General features: G+C 41.8%; 1 protein-coding gene across 1 annotated transcript; it reads left to right on the top strand.

Moving 5' to 3' along the window:
* Positions 1-1296: 1296 nt before the first annotated feature.
* On the top strand, positions 1297-15896 carry LOC111151178 (dimethylaniline monooxygenase [N-oxide-forming] 5-like). Its single transcript, XM_022508980.1, is given in 8 exon segments — positions 1297-1431; positions 4890-5078; positions 5490-5652; positions 8910-9052; positions 9838-10037; positions 11942-12291; positions 13886-13958; positions 15420-15896. Coding segments are annotated over 8 exon segments (1605 nt in total). The 3' UTR covers positions 15772-15896.
* Positions 15897-16164: the final 268 nt, after the last annotated feature.

Below are 16164 nucleotides of genomic sequence, written 5' to 3'. Positions count from 1 at the left end.
GACCCGAGCCGAAGGCAGAGGCTTTAACCCTCTGAGCCACCCAGGCGCCCCCAAAGGTAGACTCTTAACCCACAGAGTCACCCAGGTGCCCCAAGAAAACTCTATTTCCTAAAAAAAAAAGAAAAGAAAAGGATGGAAGGACTCTGTTTCTTCATGGTTCAGCTGAACAGAAGACGATGAAACAATCTCGTAGAGCAGATAGGGTGAGGAGGATAGTGTCTTCAGAGGCACTTGGTGATAAGTGGCATCTCAGTACCTGTTGGTATTGTCTGTGTATTTCCTTTGCTCCCTCCTTTGAGAAAGTGCGTTGCCTGCTCTGACCTCTGAGACTGATTCTGACTCTGACACTGGCGGCAAATGCTTCCTCTCTGACCTCATTATGCCCTCTACCCTTTTGGCACCCATTCACAAATCTCCCCTTCCTTTTCTTTCAAAGTGCCCAGCGTGTTTCTGCCTCAGACTCTTCTGCTTGGAATTCTCTTTCAGAAATAGACTTGGTCTCTCACTTCCTGCTTCAATGTCATCAGGGAGCCCTTCCTTGACCGTGTTATAGAAAACAATACCCTGCTTCCTTTTTCTCCATCATCCTCCTCTTACTACCTATTTACTTCTTTTTTATCCACCTGTTTTCAGGGAACGGTGTCAGATCTGTTCGCTGCTGGATTGGCTCAACGAAAGTAGTATCTGTCACACAGCAGGTACGGTAAATGTTTCCTGAATGAGTGAATGGCAGAAGATGCATCTTTGGGTGAAGGCAGTTGGTGTGCTTTTCTAAAGACCATTTACATGGGTAGCTTGTGCTCTGCCCCCAGGCGAGGGTGATGAGTGAGATCTACTTGATGAAATGTTCTGTTGGAGTTATCTTCCCCCTCCCCCCGCCACGTCCAACCCAATCCCAGGGAAAAGTAGGAATTCTCTGGCCTAAATCAAAAGTAAACTGTGTGAATACCCAATATGAGTGTTTCGGCAAGCAGATAGTACTAGCAGAAGGCATTAAAAGTCAGTTTGGGCAAAATCTATGTATGGAAAGGTGTGTGTGTGTATAACTTCAGCAGTCAAATATATATATATATATTTTAAAGCAATCTACTTTATACTTGGAAAAGAAAGTCTGATGTGAAGTAGGGTCTTCTGTCACTGAGAGAGACTTTGAATTGGATAACAACACTGAGTAGGACATTTCTTAAAGGCATTAGCTAGCAATTTTAGGGGGGAAATGATCTTGCACTATAGAAAAAAATTACATGACAATAAAAATCTGATTTTCTACTAATAAATTCCCTGATACAAGACACAATGCCAAGAAAAAGAATTGCGGTGATTGGTGCTGGGGTCAGTGGATTGGGCGCCATTAAGACCTGTCTGGAGGAGGGACTGGAGCCCACCTGTTTTGAGGGAAGTGACGACATTGGAGGACTGTGGAGATACGAGGTAAGTTTGAATACACTGTGCTTCCGTATGTGTGATGACATCTTTTCCATATCCAGGAAATAGGAATGCAAAGATTCAGCAGTAACTTATCCTCAACTATTAGCCTAATAAGTATTATTTTTATTAGTGCCTGTACCTATACTTTGAATCGTAATCCTTCCTTCCCCCAAGGATGATACTCCAGCAGTCCTTCCTCCTTCCAGAGTCTGGCTTCCTGAAGGAGAAGCATGTGCTTACTCGGCATTGTCTCACCCCTGGGTCATGTCTCCGCCATCGTTACCTGATGGGCATACCAGTGTTTCTAGAAAGCTGCTCTCACTGTTGTAACCAATCCACAGTGTCAAATCAGATGAACTTCCTGTGCTAAATTTTCTTGCTTTCTGGGGAATCTAAAAATGTCAAAAACCCGGCACCTGAGTGACTCAGTCAGTAAGCGTCTGCCTTCAGCTCAGGTCATGATCCTGGGGTCCTGGGATCAAGCCCCGCATTGGGCTCCCTGCTCGGCAGGAAGCCTGCTTCTCCTTCTCCCACTCCCCCTCCTTGTGTTCCCTCTCTTGCAGTGTCTCTCTCTGTCAAATAAATAAATAAAATCTTTTAAAAATAAAAAAAAAATAATAAAATAAAATAAAAATGTCAAAAACCAATACCTTTTAAAACAAATTGTCCCTGGCTTCTGTGATTTCACTCTCTTTTCTTCTCTGCTTTTCTTCCTCAATGTTTTTCTACTTGGCCTCTAAATGTGACTGATTGTGGTTCTGTTCTCAATCCTCAGGTCTTTTACTTTTTGCAAGTCCCTTAGGATTCTTCCTTATCACCCTTGACTTCAGGTATCACATATAAGCTCATACTTGATTATTTATCTTCGGCCTAATAACATATGTATTAGTAAGGGCAGCTAACACTAACTGTCCCATAGACAAACTCTGAAATCTCAAGAGCTTAGCTCAGTAAGGGTTTCTGTCCTGCCTTAAAGTCGAGTGTGATTAAGGGCCCTTCTCCAACAGTGTTATGCCCCAGACCACATGGCCCCTAACGTTGCCGTGAGGGGTGGGGGAGAAAGGTAGCAATATACCAGCTCTCAACTGCCTAGATCCTGCCTACAGGTGGTGATGCCTGCCTGCTTTTGCTAATCTCTGGGTACCGCACCAACACCTGGTCGTTTTTTCAGGTTTTTTTTAATTTTTTTCTATGAACAATTCCCTGCATTACCTTCCCAGTTTCAACGACTGAGAGTAGTTTCCATGTTTCTGGTAGGACCTTGACCAATGCAGACGTGTCTCTAGGAAAGCCTCACCAACCTCCGAGCCTGATGTCCCAAGCACCCTGTGCATTTATGTGCATTATTGGGTGTGAGGTAGGATTTGCCAGTGAAGAAGCAGGTTCAAAGAAGTGACCTGATGTCAGGTTCCCTATCCAAGCCAGGAAACGAAATATCTCAAGGACCAAATCAAAATGTCACAAAATACCACATCGCGTCGTCTGATTTCACTAGTGATGTTCTTAAACTTGATATACTTTAGGGGCGCCTGGGTGGCTCAGTGGGTTAAGGCCTCTGCCTTCTGCTTGGGTCATGATCCCAGAGTCCTGGGATCGAGCCCGGCGTCGGGCTCTCAGCTTGGCTGGGAGCCTGCTTCCTCCTCTCTCTCTGCCTGCCTCTTTGCCTACTTATGACCTCTCTCTGTCAAATAAATAAATAAAATCTTAAAAAAAAACTTGATATACTTTAGCAGGAATTAAATTCCATATTTCCTGGCTTCAAGTTTAGAATATTCAGAACACCTGCATTACTGATTCTTTATGTCACCGATAATATACAAAAGATACAGAAAAAAATTAATCTCTTCCCCAACTGTGTTTTCTGTGTACATATGTTAAGACGATTATATTTTGGATTCTAACGAATTCTTCTAAGAGAAAACAACATATTTTAAGGGATGGTGTATTTTTTTTTTCTTAGCCTTAAATTACTTAGGTATCTAGCCTTGGTTTTTGTTTGTTTGGTTGGTTTTTATTTTTATTTTTTAAGATTTTATTTATTTATTTGACAGAGAGAGACAGACAGAGAGGGAACATAGGCAGGGGGAGTGGGAGAGGGAGAAGCAGGCGCCCTGCTTGAAAGAGCCACCCAGGTGCCCCTCTAGCCCTAGTTTTAAGAAAACTCAGAAATTGGGGCACCTGGGTGGCTCAGTGGGGTAAGCCTCTGCCTTCCGCTCAGATCATGATCTCAGGGTCCTGGGATCGAGCCCCGCATCGGGCTCTCTGCTCAGCAGGGAGCCTGCTTCCCCCTCTCTCTCTGCCTACTTGTGATCTCTCTGTCTGTCAAATAAATAAAAAATAGATAAAATCTTAAAAAAAAAAAAAGAAAACTCAGAAATGGCTGCTAACACACATAACAGATAGAGTGTGTTGTATGGATTCCTATTATAACCTGCACAATGAGGACAATAAAGTGCTTCACAGGATTGAATTAGGTAATAGATATGATTATATATTATATAATTCTATAGTATTATATAGTATATTTTATATATTATTAAATATTATACCATTATATACTATATAATTATAAAATGTAATATAGTTATATTATTTATATAATATAATTATAAACCATGACATTGTAAAGTGCTAAAATACTATCTCCTATCTGTATGCATATAGATAAGTAGATAATACAGAGAGACTGAAACCAGACAGAGAGACTGAAACCAGAAGGATATATATCAAAACATTTAAAGTGATCATGAAAGGACACCTGGGGGGGCTCAGTCGGTTAAGCATCTGCCTTCAGCTCAGGTCATTATCTCAGGGTCCTGGGATCCAGCCTCATGCCAGGCTCCCTGCTTGGCAGTGAGTCTGCTTCTCCCTCTGCCTCTCTACCCTGCTCATGCTCTCTCTCTCAAAGAAATAAATGAAATCTTTTTTAATTAATAAATAATAAAGTGATCAAGAATGAGATTCATCTCTGTGATTTCCTACAAAATTATAATAAACATGTGCTGCTTTTGTAATTAGAAAAAAATCGCCAGTAAAAACAGGAAATGAAAAAAGAAAGCCTCATATACTAAGGCTCTCTACCCGTCACTACAAACAACAGGGACATCTCCGATGCCCTCTGGCCAGGACTCATTCCATGGAGCTCTGTCGGCAGAGAGAAAGCCCCGTCCTCCTCTGTTTATTTTCACTCTCTGGTATTCTAAACACGTTTTTCTTCTCATGTCCTTTTTGTGTTCTTTCCATCTTTTCATATTTTTCTTTTTGTTGCCCCACAAAATTCTTTGTTCTTTTAAACCATTTATGACAAAGTATCTTATCTCTTAGTGAAGGTACTGGAAAAGCAACTTTACTTTCTTTGAAGGAATTCATCCCAGGAGCCTCATAATTTGACAAAGGAATGAATTTTTTAACTGTTACTCTTGTGTTCTAAAAGACAGGGAACGTCCTTTTTTTCTCGATAGGAGAAGGCTGAGAGTGGCAGGCCAAGCATCTATGAATCTGCCACCAGCAACACTTCGAAGGAGATGATGACCTACAGTGATTACCCGTTCCCTGATCACTTCCCCAACTACTTGCACAACTCCAGAATCATGGAGTACCTCAGGATGTACGTGCAACACTTTCACCTGCTGAAGCACATCCGGTTTCTGGTAAGTGGGGCAGGGAGTCTCGTGGGAGAGTCAAGGGCCAGACCAGAGTGAAGGGCAGTAAGGCACACCCGATCAGTCTGGGAGCTTAGGTCTACGAGTCCAGAGCAGTCAGCAAGACCTTCCCACCTCACTTCCTCCAGGAGAAAGTCTGACAGATTGGTTGAAATGCGAGACTACGCACCTGGTGTTGACTTTCCACCAACTACATTTAGGGTCACGGCCAGGGACACACTGGCCTCCATCTCTACTTAAAAAAGAAAGCCTTGGTAGGGAAGCCAGCTTCAAAGAAACTGTTTCAGGAAACCCCAAAGGAGAGTAGTTATAACCAATGTTACTCAATGAGGCCCAAAGCTCTGGGATAGAAGACAACCGGGAAGAAAGGCCACAAGTCCAAGTCTGTCTCATCCGCAGTCGAAGGTGCACAGTGTGAGGAGGTGCTCCGACTTCTCTTGCACGGGACAGTGGGACGTCATAGTCGAGGCCGCAGGGAAGCAGGAATCCTATGTCTTTGATGGGATTATGGTGTGCACTGGCCTTTACACCGACCCCTTCTTGCCACTCCAGGACTTTCCAGGTATGTCATGTCATACTGAATGCTCAGGCACTGGTGATGTGGAGTTTTATCATTGCTGCTTATTGTTATTTTTGAAGAAAGTTTATAACTCTGAAAGTCACCTTATTTTCAAAATCAATATTATTTTTTTGATTGTAAAGCAATGCATGCTCTTTCCAGGTCCATTCAAATAATACATAATGTTATAAAAATTGAAATTAGAATTACTGGGGCGCATGGGTGGCTCAGTGGGTTGAAGCCTCTGCCTTTGGCTCAGGTTGTGATCCCACGGTCCTGGGATCGAGCCCCGCATCGGGCTCTCTGCTCAGCAGGGAGCCTGCTTCCCCTCTCTCTCTGCCTGCCTCTCTACCTACTAGTGATCTCTGTCTGTCAAACAAATAAATAAAATCTTTTAAAAAAATTAAAATTACTAATAAACTATTACCATGAGTCCTGGGCTATTTTAGGAGAAAAGTGCTACATCATTCCACATCTGGAAAGCAAAATGTGGGAGTTGCTTTGTGTTGGTAACAGTTTGGAATAAACACAGAGCACCTGGCTGGCTCAGTTGGAAGAGCATGGGACTCTTGATCTTGGGGTCATGAGTTTGAGCTCCACATTGGGTTAGAGGTGACTCAAATAAACAAATGAGAATTTTTAAAAAATAGTTTCAAGTAAATAGTAGGATCAAAGCAATAGAAAATATATTAAGATTTAGCTTTATTTCTGGATGTGTACATATATGCATAACATAATGACTATAAATAGCCACAAACTCGTCTTAGAAGCTACTACCATGCTATTCTTTACTATCTGGAAGCTTAAGCACCTTGCATATAAGGAATGGTGTGGGAATGATCCACCTGCCCAGCATCTCCCTGTTCATCAGGATACACACTTGGTCTTCTTCTCAGAAAGGACTGAACTTGAGACTCCTTTGGAGCTCTCGGGAAATTCTAGACTCCCCCCACTTCCATCATCGTGAGTGTCTGGTTCCCAGTGTTTGAGAAGAAAGAGAGGTTAAAATTGGTCAAGAGAAATCTATTAGTTGGTTAGTTAGTTAGAAATTTAAATATTCCTGTATTCATTCATTCAACCTTCAGTCAAGAAATACCCATCCAACACCGACCGTCCAAAGGCTCAGTAGAGAACAAAACGGGCAAAACCTCTGTGTCTGTGGAGTGCACATGCAGGAGATGGACACAGACCAAAAAATGGGATAAACTCGTGGCAGACAATGACTGTGGAAAAGGTGGGGGGTTTTTAGGGATGGGGGTGGCAATGCAAGATTGGATAAAGTGGCCAGGGAAGGTTTCCATGAGAAAGGGACATTTGAGCAAATGCCCAAAGGAATTGAGGGAGTGGGGCAGGTAGGGGGAGAAAGCACACCACACAGAAGGAAAAGCAGGTAAAAGGGCCTCGATGTGGAAGTGAGCCTCACAGGTCGCGTGTCGTGGGAGCGGAAGGGGTGGGAAGGAGATGATGTCAGAGAGTGAACAGTGAGCCATGGTTTTCACTCTGGCTTTGCCTCTGAGTGAGGTAAGAGGTGTAGGAGCTTCCACAGAGAGGAGAGGCAGGCTCTAATCTGCTAAACAGCAGTGTCCGGAAGAGCCAGGGAATGAGGTGGTAAAGGTAGAAGTGGGGAAACCAGGGGGAGGCTCTTGCACAAATGCAGATGAGAAAAGATAGTAGGTTGGAACGGGGACAGGGGTTGCGGTGCGGGGGGGGTGTGCGCAGTGAAGATATAATGAAGTGCTCAGATCCTGAGTAGATGTGAACATAGAGATGATAGAATTTGCAGATGGACAAGATGTGAAGTGTAACAGAGAGGCGTGGAGGATAACTCTCAATGTTGTTGGTCGGAGCAACTGAGTTGCAGTTTCCGGAGACAGGCAAGACTCCAGGAAGGGCTGATTCTGCCTGTATGAGGGAGGAAGCTGAGGAGGTAACAAGGTAATAAGGTTGAAGAGATGTTCATTAAAAATGGGAGAGGGTGGGCTGCAATTAAAGATACTGAAAGAAGAGCATTAAACCTATTTCTCAAGTACTATACAGGAACATTTTAAGGGATCTTTATACCATTTCTATGAGCTAAGTGAAACCATTTCCATTTTACGTATTGCAAATGTCACTAGTAGAAAAAAAGCTGAGATCTGTTCCTATATTTGTTTGACCTAACCCTCCCACCCCCGCCCCGCATTTTAACCACAGGGCAAAGGGTTCATTTTGGAATAGAAGAGAAATAATTCCTTCTGGGGAAAGGAGACAGAGGAAGGATGACAGAGGAAGAATGGATGAACACACAGTAACTTGTAGGTGTTGAGACACTCCCTTAAGATCTTTGTTGTTTCGTAAAAATGAGAAAAAAAGGTTGTCTTCAAGAAATGAGAGGAATTGCAGTGGGATCAAGGGGAGGGGGAAATACTGAAATAACCACACTGAGAAATTTGATGACTATTGAACTTGCAAAGATGGAGTTTGGGAACAATTAGATCCATGCCAGGAGCATGCCAGGATCAAAGAACTGCTTCCTAAAGAAACCTGGAGTTTGGGATCAGATTCTGTAGGGAGAAAGGAACAGGGCAAGGGCTGACCCTCAGTCAGGAGGGACTAGAGCTGTTCAGCATCACAAGAGGAGCAAATGAAGCCCTTATGTCCAGACCCCAGTGCTGTTTAACGGATGAAGTGCTGCAAAATCAACCAGCTTTTATGACTTTGGCATACAAGGTTTCTGTTTAAGTCAGAGCATATTTTTAGGCAAAAATACAAAGTTCCTACATTCTCTTAGTTTCAGATCCTGGTGGGTGATGGTGGAGCGTTTGTCCCCCATTGGAGATCAGAGTGAATAGTGCTGGTAGGAAGAGGGTACTTGGCCCAGGAAGAGATGAAAACATGCAGACAAGGATGATGCTTGAGTTGGAAAAGCAAGACAGGAAAGTGGGTCCAAAGCAGCAGTTGTAAATGACAAGGATGAAGGATGAGGAAGATGTACTACTTAAATGGGAGACAAACTCTTCTTTGAAGGTTTGGCAGGGTTAAGTAGGTAAAAAGGTAAGTAAGTAAAGAACGTAAGTAAAGGAAAAAGAAGGCAGGCATTAGAGGTGTAGAACAAAACTGTATGAGGATTTATTCTGTCTGATGATGGGCAGACACAGTCCACAGCCCAGCATTTGCAGAACAGCAAAGGAGAAGTAGGATGGACTTTGAGTTCAATAATAATCTTTTAAAAATAATGTGAAATAATGACCAAGCCTTGAGCAATACTTTCTTGCCCACAGGAATCAAGAGGTTCAAAGGTCAATATATTCACAGTTGGGAATATAAGAGTCCAGAGAGATTTCGGGGGAAGAAAATCACTGTGGTCGGCATTGGGAATTCGGGAGCTGATCTGGCGGTTGAGCTCAGTCACGTAGCTTCACAGGTTTGGTTCCTACAATTTTCTTTCTTGAGATGCACCCTGCCCAGAGCCCTCTGAGATATTAACATTGCATGAAATATGTCAGGTGTACCCATACACTGCTTCAATCCTGATTGTTAATTACCTCCTCACACTTGTTTTCTCAGTGGACATCTTGGCAATACATTTAAAAAATGAGAATGGAATAAAAATAAAAATTTCAAACTTTAGTGACCATCATATGGTTTATTTTTACCAGAACGTGTAGGCTTCACCAGCTCTGCCACTGGTTACAAATGTGAACACTACCAGAAAACCACTCTAAGTCCCTTTATTTTTCACTGACATGACACATGATACATCTCCCTACTGTGATTCCTTCCATACTTAGATTTCAAGCGATACCTATTAACTAAGTATTCTAAATTCTGTAATATCATAATTAGCAGGTGGACGGTATGTGGGAATGTGTTGATCGCTAGCCTTCTTGCATCATTGTGTTTGTCCAGAATTTGCAATGTAAGAGATGGCAGGCTTTAAACACTGCTTTGGTGAAAGCTCAGGAAGGATAGTGAGTGAGATCCAGAGGATGGCATGGAGAGCTCTCTGGGACTATGGCAACCAAGTCAGATGTGTCCATTTGTATAAGTGTGTTTGCCTGTATCTATTGGTCTATCTGCCTTTGAGAAAAAGTCAATATAGTTGTTATCCATTTCTCATGAGCCAAATGAGAGACATCAGAAAAACTGGGAAAGGAAAGTCTTACATTGTGAGGCATCTGTTTCTCATTCATTTGCATTCTCTTCTAGGTGTTTCTCAGCACAAGGCGGGGTACATAGATTTGGAACCGGGTCTGGGATTATGGAATGCCTATGGACACTATTCTCTTCACTCGTTTTAAGGCTGTCCTCAACAAATGTTGCCCTACATTCTTAATCAACAGATGGGCAGAGAATAAATTAAACGCTCGATTTAACCATGATGTTTATGGTTTGCTCCCTCAACACAGGTATGTCTATGATTTTTTTTAATTTAATTTTATTTTTTATAAACATATAATACATCTTTATCCCCAGGGGTACAGGTCTGTGACTCGCCAGGTTTACACACTTCACAGCACTCACCTTAGCACATACCCTCCCCAATGTCCTTAACCCCACCCCCCAACCCCCCCTCCCCCCATCAACCCTCAGTTTGTTTTGTGAGATGAAGAGTCCATCAACAGATGAATGGAAAAAGAAATGTCTATGATTTTTTTAAAACTTTTTAAAAATTTATTTGAGAGAGAGAGATAGCAAGCACATGAAGGAGAGAGCATGAGCAGTGGGGAGGGGCAGAGGGAGAGGAGAAGCAGACTCCCAGCTGAGAAGGAAGCCCAGTGCAGGGCTCCATCCCAGGACCCTGGTATCGTGACCTGAGCCAAAGGCAGACACCCAACTGACTGAGCCACCAGGGTGCCCTTGTTCGAGGATTTTAAGAGAAGTAATTTTGCCTCTGCCTTTTAACTCTGGTATAGTTAAATATTTTCTTTTTTTTTTTATGTTGGCAAAATGTAATCCCTATTTATCTATATATCTATCTATCTGTTGCGAGGTATAAATGTGGAAGCACATAAAATTGACTATGCGTACAACCTACATAAACTTAATAAATATTTCTGAGTTCCTACTATGATCAAGTAGGTATCTGGATACTGGGAGTAGAAGGACAAGGCCAGGCAGTGTCCTAGCTCTTGCTGGGCTACCTTTCTAGTATGGGAGAAACCAACTGGTCAAAACATAATGCAATTACATGGAGTGATACGTGGTATGAAGAAACAGCAAGCAAAGTTGGGGAGAGGAATCTTTTTTTAGATGGGGTGTCTCTGGAATGCTTATATGATGAGAGAGCCTTTGAATGGGAACCTAAAGGAAGTGAGGAGGTGAGTCCTGAGAGAACATCTGAGATGAGAATCACATTCTAGGCAGAAGAAGCACCAACTTCAAAGGCCAGAATGAACATGATTTATTCAAGGAAGAGCAAGGAACCCAGCGAGACCACTGGGAGAGGGGAAGTGGTAGGAAATAAGTTCAGAGACATAGGCAGGGGCCAGGTCACAGAGGGATTTTTATTTTTTTACTTTGTTTAAGGTTTATTTATTTATTTGAGAGGCAGAGCACGAGCCAGGGAGGAGCAGAGGGAGAGAGAGAATTCCAAGCACACTCTCCACCAAGCGCACAGCCCAAGGTGGGGCTGGATCTCATGACCATGACCTGAGACCATGACATTAGCTGAAATCCAGAGTCAGAACTCCATTAACTGAGCCACCCAGGTGCCCCCAGAGAGATTTTTAGGGCTACAGCATGGACATAGTTTTGGATTTCATTTTTAGTGACATAGAAACTTGTCAGGATGTAATCAGACATTTTAAAAGGATCACTCCTGCTCTTGAGTGGAGGAGAAATGGTAGGGAGTCAGGGTGGAAGCTACGAATGGTATTAAATAATGTCATCAAAATTTATAAAAATGGTATGTAGGTTCTCAAAATAAATGGAAATCGGAATATGATCTGATTTCGCTATTCTAGTATGAACACTTCCACCAACTGCTTTTAAAAATCTCTCCCCCAAAAAATTGCTTAAAGAAGTGAGATATTAATGTGATCACCGGTATAAACTTACATAACACATTTCAAAATCTTCTCTTTGCTTATAGTAAGCGTTAAATAAATGTTATTGGCATTCTAATAAGTACAAAATGTTTATTCAGTAAAAATTCCAAGAAAGTATGGAGTCAAGGAAATATTTTACAAAACGAAAATGTCAGTCTTTTTTTTTCTTAGTCAACTAAAAAAATATTTAAAGTATTTTCTGAACTTAACACCTTTCCAAAAAGACATATTAATTTTCCTGGATTTCAATTTTTATTCTTCAGATTTCTGAGCCATCAAGCTACTTTCAGTGATGATCTACCCAATCACATAATATCTGGAAGAGTTCTGATAAAGCCAAATGTTAGAGAGTTCACAGAGACGTCCGCCATCTTTGAAGATGGCACAGAAGAGGACCTCGATGTTGTTATTTTTGCCACGGGATATACTTTCTCTTTCCCCTTTTTGGAAAATAATCCAACAGTACTGGACAGCCAGCGCTCCATGTATAAATTTGTCTTCCCTCCTCAACTGGAGAAACCAACCCTGGCTTTCATTGGCATTCTCCAGCCAGTGGGAGCCACCATTCCCTCATCAGAAATCCAGAGCCGATGGGCTGTCCGTGTATTCAAGGGTATGTGCTTACCTTATGCATGTTTAGAAAAGATGGCCATCCAGACAGTGTGATTTCAGAGGCATTGCAAAGCTCTTCTGCTGCAAAACCTAGTTTGAGGTTAACCTGTACAGTATCTGAAATTGTGCCACTTGAGATTTGTTACTTTGGGATTTGATCGCTATTTAACTTTCAGGATTCCTGTATGGAAATGAAGATTTAGGGCCCCTGGGTGGCTCAGTGGGTTAAGCCTCTGCCTTTGGCTCAGGTCATGGTCTCAGGGTCCTGGAATCGAGTCCCGCATTGGGCTCTCTGCTCAGCAGGGAGCCTGCTTCCCTCTCTCTCTGGCTGCCTCTCTGCCTACTTGTGATCTCTGTCTGTCAAATAAATAAATAAAATCCTTAAAAAAAATGAAGATTTAAAAACCACGACTTTACATATCAACCAGTGACCACTTGTTGGCAAAGAATTCTTTAGAGCACTTCAGGACAGTATATAGTATAGGAAGTGAGGGCAGTAGAAGAAAGATCTCAACCCAGAGTATAGACAGGAAATAAAAACCTTTGATAAACCCAGGCTTAAAACTCAGCCCCTCCATGTACTGGCTGCATGATCTTGTCATGTTCCCTGACCTCCACAGTTTCCTCATTTATAAAAATGGGAATATTTACATATACTTTGCAGGGTGGTAAAAGTGAATAATTAAACACCCTGACTTTTATGGACATTCAATAAATATTGAATGGAAGATTAGCCACTGCTGTTATAACTACTATTATTATTTATTATATCATTAATTCTAAGGTTGAGAATGAATTGATGAAGACAGATTCAAACCCTACCTTTATGGGGGTGCCCGGCTAGTTCTGTCACTGGAGCATGCAACTTTTGATCTCAGAGTAGTGAGTTCAAGCCCCATGTTGGGTGTAGAGATTGCTTAAAAATGAAATCTTTAAAAAAAAAAAAAAAACAAGGAAAAACAAGAAACCTAACTTTATGAAACCTAACTTTATGAAATGATGTCAATCACATTGTATACTTCTGCTTATTTGTTTGTTTCTCCTTTAAAAATTCCCCCATATTTTCTGGAACATTCTGTATTTCTCAAAATATAGGATGTCACTCATCAAAGAAGTGAAGGAGAATTATAAGAAGGTGACTTCCATGAGTTAAGATGGAAAATTAAGATGAATTCTCTGTCTAATGACAACAATCAGGAGACAGTGAGTCACTATTAGTAGATACAATATATATTTGTAAAGGAATTCATAACATAAATCAACAAGTGTAACTCACTATTTAAAGGACACCCAGCGTGAATATTCCGGTAAAGGGACTACACACACACATTACTTTGTGTCTTGTCAGTTGGGTGCAGCTCCCTTCAGTCCATCCTTCTTGTGAGCTTTGAGGTCTCCACTAGTCAAGGTGCAAACTCATTAAAGGACATGCCTTTGCATTGAATGCCTGATTAAACAATGAATGGAGGGCATTCCAGAGTAACTCCTGGGATCCATCTCCCCTAGTCTTGTACTAACTCATTCGTGATATTTTCTGCCAAACAGATTCTCAGGGTATTCATTTCTTGTGGAACTTCATCTTCTTTCTTTCCTAGGATTGAACAAATTACCTTCGATGAGGGGCATGATGGATGACATAAGAAAGAAGAGGGAAAAAAATGAAAAAGAGTAAGAAACTTGCTTCTTGGTGAAAGTCAGTTGAGAGCGTTTAAGTGGAATGGTTTGCTCTGTATTTTTCTCATCATAGAATCTGAGTGTATTTGCCTAGATGAGATCTCAAGTATCAATTTCATTTCTTCTTAATTGAGCATAACATAAATGTATGGAGTATGTGTGGGAAGAATGGATACAGAATAATCCAGTGTGGAAACTTCGGAATTGTGTTTAAAATTCTTGTAATGTTGGGGCGCCTGGGTGACTCAGTGGATTAAAGCCTCTGCCTTTGGCTCAGGTCATGATCCCAGGGTCCTGGGATCGAGCCCCGCGTCGGGCTCTCTGCTCAGCAGGGAGCCTGCTTCCCCTCCTCTCTCTCTGCCTGCCTTTCTGCATACTTGCAATCTCTGTCAAATAAATAAATAAAATCTTTAAAAAAAATAAAAATTAAAAAATAAAATAAAATTCTTGTAATGCTATATAAGCATACAATTAAAAGTTTATGTCATAGCGTAGACTTAGAGGTGCAAAAGTGTATGAAATGCAAACATGAAATGAAGGGTTGTTCACTCTTCTAAGGAGTTGGAAAGATAAATCAATGTGAGAAATGAGTTGGCAAATCATTACAGAATCCAATTAAAATTCTGACATGAAATCAGAGGCTTGTAGGTTGTACCAAATCTTCTTAATTGAAAATTACTCTCAACCACTGGGGTTGGAAATGTATTTCTATGCAACAAATACCTGTTGAGAATCTACCACGTGGATGTCACAGCTTGTTCTCTACGATCAAAGTGTTCATCCTAAGAATAGTCTGTTTGTTATCCAGGAGCTGGTTTAAGAAGGTTGGCCAAGAATTGCATTTCACTAATACTGAAAATGAAATTAGTGTCACACCTACCTGAATAACTGGCCTGTATAATTCATATTTCCCACCAGTTTACTAAAACGAGACTATATCCTGAATGAGAATCAGATGCATGGCCAAAGTACAGAAGATTTCAGAAAAGAGTATTATTAATATGACAAAAATCTTCTGAACCCCACCTATGATCATGCAAGACCCCAGCAAGGATTTGAGAGTGAAAAATACACTTTATGAATATTGTGTTAAGAAACCCTGAGATGGGGCACCTGGGTGGCTCAGTGGGTTAAAGCCTCTGCTTTCGGCTCAGGTAGTGATCTCAGGGTCCTGGGATCGAGCCCCGTATCGGGCTCTCTGCTCAGCGGGAAGCCTGCTTCCCTTCCTCTCTCTCTGCCTACTTGTAACCTCTGTCTGTCAAAGAAATAAATAAAATCTTAAAAAAAGAAAAGAACCCCTGAGAAATTTTCAATAGCTTTCTCCCGTGGATTCTTTCTCCCGTGGATTATCCCCTCATACAAAGTCCACCGATGTTTAGAAGAAATTGTGCTCGGAGGGATGGGGGTTGTCATCTGACTTGCGGTTGTTTATTTTTTTCCCCCTTCTGATTTCAGATTCCTGAATAACCCTCGTGACACACTCAGAGTGCAGTACATGGATTACATGGATGAGATAGCCTCTGAAATAGGAGTGAAACCCAACCTGCTCTCGCTCTTCCTGTGGGATCCGAAGTTGGCTATGGAAATTTTCTTTGGACCGTGCACGCCTTACCAGTACCGCCTGCAGGGACCAGGGAAGTGGGCTGGGGCCCAGAGAGCCATCCTGACCCAGAGAGAGCGGATCATCAAGCCCCTGAGGACTCGCACCCTCACCGGTGACCAACCTCCATTCTCTGTGCCATTTTGGCTTAGAAGTGCCTGTGCCGCTCTTCTCTTTGTTCTCGTTTTAGTCATTATTAAAGGATAATCCTATGATCGTTAGGACATTAGAGGCTAACAGTAACACACACTAATTAAGAGATGGGCATGTACCAGTGTTTATTCCTCAGTTCCGACGGGACCAGTACAATAAATGATCTGGTAACTCCACAATTTCTCCTGTAGAAGTATTTTGGCCAAATTGGAGATTTCTTCAACAGAGACTTCAAATGAAGTGGCATGTATGAAACTTGCTTTGGAAGTGTATAGTTAATTTCCATAACCTGACAGATGTTCTCCTTTATGCCAAGTTCTCCTAGGCCTGCCCTTTCTAGTAAACACACGGTTTGTCAGCTGTTGGCAATTGGCAAATTCTTACTTTTCATGGAAAGCATAGGCTAGGAAAAAATATCTCTTCAAACAATCTTGAATAGCTAACAAT

The sequence above is a fragment of the Enhydra lutris genome, unplaced genomic scaffold, assembly GCF_002288905.1.
Source record: "Enhydra lutris kenyoni isolate GAN:26980312 unplaced genomic scaffold, ASM228890v2 scaffoldscaffold25, whole genome shotgun sequence".
In the NCBI taxonomy this organism is placed as follows: domain Eukaryota; kingdom Metazoa; phylum Chordata; class Mammalia; order Carnivora; family Mustelidae; genus Enhydra; species Enhydra lutris.
The sequence above is the reverse complement of the archived record's forward strand: the minus strand, read 5'-3'. Positions and strand labels throughout refer to the sequence as shown.